The sequence below is a fragment of the Crocodylus porosus genome, unplaced genomic scaffold, assembly GCF_001723895.1.
Source record: "Crocodylus porosus isolate Cpor-Errol unplaced genomic scaffold, CroPor_comp1, whole genome shotgun sequence".
Taxonomy (NCBI): domain Eukaryota; kingdom Metazoa; phylum Chordata; order Crocodylia; family Crocodylidae; genus Crocodylus; species Crocodylus porosus.
The window spans coordinates 18,846,627-18,854,325 of record NW_017728918.1 but is presented as its reverse complement, the minus strand read 5'-3'; the positions used below and the strand labels follow the sequence as shown (position 1 = coordinate 18,854,325).

The window sequence follows — 7,699 nt, the reverse complement described above, 5'->3', positions numbered from 1 at the left end:
GCAGACGGAGCCCCTGGCTCTCGGCTGCGGGGGCTGCCTGTCCCTTTTTCAGGCTCTGGGCCCGGGAGCATGGCCACCTCCCCTTGCAGGGTCTGCTCCCAACTGGGGTCTCTGGCGTGCCAGCTGGAGGAGCCCCAGGCCACAGTCCGGCCACAGTCCAGAGACTGCGTGCCATCAGGGACTGCGAGCAGGAGATAGACTCCTACTGCCAGACCCTTCTCCCCTGGGAGCTGCAGGGTAGAGCACCGTCTCCCTCCATGACTAAAAACCCCTTTCCCCTGTTGACATTACAAACAAACAAAAAACAAAACAAAACAAAACGAGAACCTCTCACTACAGCATATAACAACCCCCCTCCCCAAGTCCAATAAGTCTTGTGTAACACACCTCCACATGATCACACTTTACCACTGTATGTACGAAAAATACAAGATGCATTTCCCATATATGCAGTGGATCACAATTAACTTGTTTACTAAAAATATGTATGTAGTTTTACATATTTGTACGTTACTCAGCAAATCACATTTAAAAATATACGTTCAATATATTTTGAAATTATTCCCATATTGTTAAGTGTACCTCAGGGTTTTGTATTGCTGGCCACTACAATAATAAGTGTATCCCTCTGTTTAGATTAGCAAAAGAAGACGCCATGTGATACGATGGAGCCTTCTGCTCCTTGCATTCCCATATATTGAGGAAGATTTGCTTTGGGAGAAGCTTTGGAAGGATTCTCCCTTTTGTTTAGTTTTAATACATATACATGGGTCTAGATCTACCTGTGCAGGCATATTATATACATGCTTTGTTTAACCAAAATTAAAGAACTACCTTTGTCAAGGAAACTTTTCTAGTCATTATAGTGCTGCCTGAAGACTCAAATCACACTTACACAAAGGAAAAAAAAAAACTTGGGAGAAGCTAGGGGTTAGTTTTTCCATGGTCAAAGAACTGCAAATAAATTCTGCATTCTAAGCTGAGGAATATAAAGTGAAAATTATTAACTCTGTCTACACTTATTAACGCTTGTTCCACTAGAAAATGAAATGGGCAGATTGATTGTAGTTAACAGTTTGTAGAATGGTGGTTAGTAGTGTTAGTCTGAAGTCAGGCAGGATGCAAGGCAAGGTGGCACCACTGGGTACTTTTACATGTGCTCTGAAGTTGTGGGGGACGGTGCTTTAATTAGAGCACTAACAGTAAGTAGTATTAAAGGAAGATGTTTTTAGAACTTCATAACCCATTTTCATTTATCACTAAGTCAGTTCTTAAGATACCAGTTTCTTTGTGTATCCAAGGTAAGATACCAAAAATATTCCCACTGCTCAAGATGTAAACAAATATTAATGTAATCAAATAATAAATGATGCCCAACAGCACAATAATCCTACCCTTGATAAAATGAAGAGCATGCATTACGTTACATTTTATAACCTTGAATACAATTTAAAAATATAATCCTACTGTGTAGAATTTTAAGTTGTAAACGCTTCATTTTTATGGTATATATTGAACACATTATTACTCGTATCATTTTTGTAAAAAGTTTATTAAAATTATCTTGGGCCAGTTATAAAAAAAATAAAGAACCCCCTGAAATACATTCTGCTTTAAACTCCAGTAGCTGGCAATAAAAAAGTGAGTCGAAAGAAAATTTGTGTTACTAGTTGTCAAGTCCAAGTTTTATTCAAATTATACGCTCTGCTTATGTTTTTGGCTTGTCCAAACACATACTATTGCCCTAGAAAATATAAAGGAACCTTTTCCTTTGCTAGGCATAGCCTCCAATTAATTTTTCTTTTAACCAGCAATAAGTAAGTAATCTTACAGACATAATTATACAGTTATACTGTACAAAACTGTGGTCATTTGGGATAATATATTAAGGTATAAAGATATGTATCAGGTTTAATCATCTTCCTGCTCTTGGCGTCTATTTTGGAAATTCAGTGTTGTCTGCCCTCTTTCAGGATCTTGCATTCGGAGGATTCTAATAAGGCGACTTGTTGGTAGAGAACTAGAAAAAAACAGACACATAATTTAAACTGATGCTTCCTCATGAACAACTCTCAGTGCTGCCAGATTGACTCTCCATTAAATATTTATCTTGTTATAACTGCATTTATTTGCTCGTATAAGCCAGCAACGTTGAGTGAAGTCCTAGCTCTATTGTGGTGAATACCAAAATTTCCTATCAACTTCAGTTGGACTAGGACTTCAACTCTGCCCTTCACTAGAGCTTTATCACTTTACATTTGATGCCACAAATACTGTGTCTAGTTCAGCCCTGTGACCTGAACAGGTAGCTAGCATTAATTAGGCAAATGCCAGACAGCACAAACTTCCGGAGGCACATTTTACACTCAAACCCTTTTCAATTTAAGCTCAAATCTTCAGTGCTGCAAATGTTATGTACAGACAGAACCCTACTTGCATTTAAATTAATTTTTAGTATAGTTATATCGATATACACATTCAGTTATAATACAGTCCTATACAATAGGAGGGCTCCAGGTCATGCTTATGGCTGTTGCACAAAATGGCTTAATTGTACTTTCCTTGTACTTACTTCCATTACACTGGCATTTCCATATTAATACTGAAATTAACTGCATAGAATTTAGCAAAATGGAAAACTGTATTTATTATCTGAATTCATAAAAAACTCATGTATACCTAGAATAATGCAATAATAGCAAAGTCCTGAATTCTGACTAAACACAGCTTCATACATCTTTCTGAATAACATTAGCTTTATTCCCCTTCAAAAATGGAAGTCCATAAAATTGCAATAACTGTTTGCTGCTGCTAGATAAATGCCAGGGTAGTTTATACAAAAGTAAACTTCAAAGCAAAGGCAGTAATTCTATTCTATTCTATTCTGTGTGTTCTGCTTTTCCTTGTAAGTAGGACTAAACTAATGCTAAACTAAACTAAAAAAACCCAAAACATAGCTCTAATTAAACAATTTCCAAATTAAAGAAGAAACTTTGCTCTGGGGTAAAGGAGAAAGAGAACAAAATACTGAAGTTACTTGCAGTGAAGGACAGAACCACCAGGGATGAGTAAACAGTGAAAAAGGGAAACTTCAATGTGTTTGAAATGCTGGACATATAGCTGGCAAGTGCTCCTTGCTAGACCCAGCACTTTGTAAACAGTTCCAGGACATGTTACACTTAGAATAGAAATCTGCACATGCAGCTTCATGATGGAGAAAACTATATTATTTTGTAAAGATGCCAGCGAGGAGACTGAAAGGCCACCAAATTAAGTTTTACTATATTTAAAGTCCTACTGCCATGCAAAGCAATAAGGATGTATACTCATTCCAGGGGCTTTAATTGCTTTGTGTATCCGCCTGTATAAATTTCAGATTGCAAAAACATCTTCCTTACTACAAACACAAACATAGGAAACACTTTAAAAAAAAACTAGCTCAGGGGAGACACATTAATAAAATATCACGAGTGTTATTTTCAGAGGAGAGGAAGGTAAAATACGAGAAACATCATGGCAGCCCCTAAAGGATGCTTTTGGTTTCAACTCTGCTGTGTATATGCCATCAAGAAAGATTGATTCCGTTTTTTCTCCCTTTATGTAACCTGCACATTTTTTAAGATAAAAAGTTTAAGGAAAAGCTATTACCTCATGCTTTGTGGAGTGAGCAAAATAAATTGTCGATGACGCTGAGAATCTGCCATCTTGAGCATCATGTCCATTGAAATTCTTCTATTAACCATGTCCTAAAAAACAGAGTAATTAATAGTTACTGTTTTAAATTTATGATAATTTATACTTTTAATGCCTCATATTACCATGCTAATTAAAACAATAACAACATGAGAAAAATTAATTATGCTTGGAAATATCTTGCTAACAAAGTACTGCTAACCAGAATGCCAAATTAACAAAAACTCACTGTGTTTAGCTAATCAGAAGTAAACTGTTAGTAAAATAATCTAAAAGAAAAGAACTAAGTTTACAGTCTAGAATCAAAACCCAGGAGATATTAGTTATGTATACACATACATCATTAACTCTGCTCTACCTTGTGTGTCTTCAACTACACAATCATTTACTGTAGCAGAAAAACTAATTAAATTACCTCAATACCTATGCATAACATCTGCAACTGTGCATAACTTCAGGACCCCAAAGAGCTTCTGTAAGTTGACTGTACACAACATGTACAAAGAACAAAAGTGCTGTTGTACATTTCTGCCTAATTACTGTCAATGAATATTAAAGAACCTTAGATAAATATGTACATTATAAAATACGATAACATAATTAAAGATGTAATGCATTTACACAGTTAAGTTGTTACAATTGCTATAACAGGGCCCCCTCTAGTTCCATTTAGGAGAAAGCGGAAGAGTCCTTTAATGGTTGAAGCCCCATCATTCTGACAAGTGGCAGAAGCACTCAAACAGCGATGGAGAACAGAGCTTCTGCCATAGAAACTGCTGGGAAATAGTCTTATAGAGACATGGCTAAGGCCCATGCAGGATATAAGGAAGACCAGGACTCATCAGAGCCTAGCTAGAAAACTACTGTATTTACCTAACTATACAATGACCCTGATTATAATATGAGCCCCTAATAATTAGATACTACATACAGAAAATGTACACATTTTCCAGGTATAGAATCTAATTATTGGAGGTTTGCCTTGAATTTGTCCCCTTCCCGCTACTATAGCAGGGAAAACAAATTGGAGGCGTCAGGTATACCTCTTGCCCTCTACCTCCCTCCAGCTCCTTCCTCCTACAGTCCCTTCCCTGCTTCCTTAATGTTCCTTCCCTGTGCTTCCTGTGTAAATATAAGTAAAGAACAAATTTGGAAACACTTACCTTGATATAAACATAGCTGTAGTCATTTGCATACAGTACCCATAGATTTAGTTAATCCAGAATCAATACATTTTATCTTTTTTGAAACTGATGCAAGTTTTAGCAGAAGTACTCCATAAGCACACGTTAAAGTAGCATTTTAGCATCTTCTTAGAGAAAGTACAAACTATGCACAATATTAGTCTGAAGCCAAGAGGCTCATGATTTACCATATAGTTCATTGGGCTGGGCCCCAGCAGAGTCAATGATATTTCAAGTCATGGTGACCCAACAGCTCAGCACCACTCAGTATGTGTGTACACTCCAGGTATCCCCATAAAATGATCCATGTGCCAGTTAGCCCCCCAGTCATGCCTGGAACCAGGTGTTCTTGTCAAGAGTCCTGGGATACTCCAAAAAATTATGTGCAGATAAGTCACAGGGCAAACTTGTCTGGCTTCACCTCATAGAGGGCAGGGTCACACTTATCGTATGTGACAGGCTGAGAGAGGGGGTGACAGAGGGATTCTGGGTGAACTATTTGGGGCCCTGTTACATGATGTTTGCCAGACATTTAGGGCCGAGGAAGAAACAGGTATCATTGAAACTGGGAATGAAAGGTGCAGCTCAGTTGAGGGAGTGAAGAGGAGGTTGAAATGCATTCAATGTGGTGGCTTACCTTGACTTGAAAAAGGGGTACTACACTCAACAGGCACTACTGTACACTTTATTCAGATGGAATGCGCTAATCTATTTTTGTGATTGCTTCCCATGTATCTGGGTCCAAGAAGGCAGTTCTCCTCAAGTCTTCCCAAGGATAACTGCTCTTCTGGTGTGGTTTAATACCCACTGAGGTGTTAGGGCTTAAAGCCCACTTTATGGAGATGGGAAGCTCCTCCATAGCTTGCTCCTGTGGCCATATGGCTGTTGGTGGCATCTGGACTTGGATCTAAACACAGGATGCCTGCCAAAAGACTTTGGAAATATCTAACGCCCCTGGTGGAGGTGGAGGATATTTGCCAGTTGTAAGGCTACTTACGGTTTTGGACTGACTCATGGATTTGGACTTGATTTGCCTTGGAAGGCAATATTTTTTTTCAAGAAAAGATTGCTTCCCATCAGCAGATCTGTCCAAGGTAAGCTGTATTTCACTGTTATGCTCAGTGTTGGCTGCATTTAAAATCAACTTCATAGTTGGTCTGGTTTCTATTACTGAGCACATACTGCTTTTTGCAGTAGTTTAAGGACAGATAATATATTTAATGAGGTTTCCTCATATATGATGTAAGATTGGGAGGGAAGGGAAGAACCTACCTTGCATACAAATAAATCAATAAAAGGTTGAAAAAAGGGCAGGAGTGTGAATGAATCTGGCAGAAACTAAGGAAACAGTTAAGGAAAAGGAGTCCTACAAGGTCAGACACCAAACTTCAGTGGACACTGCAGAGAAGCTGTGGGAGACACTACTACCCAAAAACAGTCTTGATGTTGCTCTTGAGAGGGCTACATCCTGTCAGCAAGGAGTGCGCTCTCTCGTTCCCAATGGACCCACCCACTGAAGACATCAAGATGTGGCAAGCAAAATAAGTGGGGAAACTGGGAGTGAATGGAAGACTTGATTTGTACGGGAACCCCAAGGACTTCAGTGCACCTGGAAAACAGCAGCACAATGAGTGCTTGTTCTAAGCCTTTAGGTAAAATTAAAATTGCTCTCTGTTACTCACTGGATTTTTCTTTAAAGAAAAAAGAATAATAATAATAAAAAAATCTATAATCTGAAACTATTTGATAAGAGACTATTATTATTCCTCGTCTCTTGAACAATGAAACGCAAATATAAGCATTCACCTCCTGTTTCATTTTCTAAGCAGAAAATTGAGTCACTGAGTCCAAAACTTGGGCAAAGTCCTGGGCTCCACTGACTATGCATTTTACACTTCACAGTAAGTGCACAATGTTTCAAGGGATCAATAGAGCCGTGTTGAAGACTTCATCCACCCGTCGGAAAATGCCAGCTTTGTTTTCGCTTATTTTTTGGCTACAGAAAAAAATATTAGAGCAATTTTTCTGTTCCAAAAAACTCAGACAGGTCCCAACCAGTCAGAACGTTTTAACACTGAATTTCTATTTGAAATCTTTGGATTTGCACACCTAAAAATGCTAGCACCTTGAAGGACCTTTGGGGTGACTTCAAGGCACTCCAGGGTGCCACAGTATCCTTATTGAGAGCCACTAAATAAAGCCCTGTACCTACAAAACACGCATGTACAATAAGTAGCTCGTCTTCCTTGCAAATATGCTATTGGAGCCCCCAGGTGATGAGCTCAAGCTATTACAACCATAATAATAAGGCCACACTGCAGCACAGGAGTCTAAAAGATGATGATCTGTGCACTTAATTTAAGAAACAGAGCTTTAAGCTTATGTACATTCACTAATATTCTGAATGATCAGAGTGTTCAGGATTCTCTATGTATAGGATGGATTCCTTTCAGCTTTATCATTTTTCAGTTTTATGATTTCCCTATCAATCTTTCATGCCATTCCAAAACAGGCAGTCCTCGACTTAAGATGTTAAGAGTTACAACGAATGGCACTACCTGGAGAACTTCTGTTCAAACTTCCTTGGAAACTTTTTGGAAGAAAGCAGACAAGACTCCATAAAAACCTACAGCCAAGATTCCTAAGAAGACTCCAGCCAAGAACCCTTCAAAAAGTCCAGGAAAGTCACCTCAAAGAAGTCCTTCCAAATCAATGTGATTGCTATTTACAATATAAATACATTAATGTAGCTATATTACTCATCTATAATTGACTGAATACAAAATTCGGGGTTATTTTTGGTGATAATGGAGTATTGGGCC

The 7,699-nt window shown here is 38.3% G+C and overlaps 1 protein-coding gene and 1 long non-coding RNA gene across 3 annotated transcripts in view; one reads left to right on the top strand and one right to left on the bottom strand.

The window, feature by feature from the left end:
- The first annotated feature begins 269 nt into the window (after positions 1 to 269).
- The window catches only part of LOC109311631, a 10,228-nt gene continuing 2,798 nt past the window's right edge, over positions 270 to 7,699 (top strand). Inside the window, exon 1 of the long non-coding RNA XR_002101553.1 lies at positions 270 to 1,422. This is a non-coding gene — a long non-coding RNA (uncharacterized LOC109311631). The remainder of the gene's footprint in view (positions 1,423 to 7,699) is intronic.
- LOC109311629 (structural maintenance of chromosomes protein 6-like) overlaps positions 1,660 to 7,699 on the bottom strand; it is a 68,982-nt gene continuing 62,942 nt past the window's right edge. For both annotated transcript variants that reach the window (XM_019537369.1, XM_019537370.1), the window contains 2 exons: positions 3,649 to 3,746; positions 1,660 to 2,020 (listed from right to left, as the gene is read on the bottom strand). In XM_019537369.1, coding sequence (XP_019392914.1) covers positions 1,912 to 2,020; positions 3,649 to 3,746 — 207 coding nt within the window. In that variant the 3' untranslated portion in view covers positions 1,660 to 1,911. The remainder of the gene's footprint in view (positions 2,021 to 3,648; positions 3,747 to 7,699) is intronic.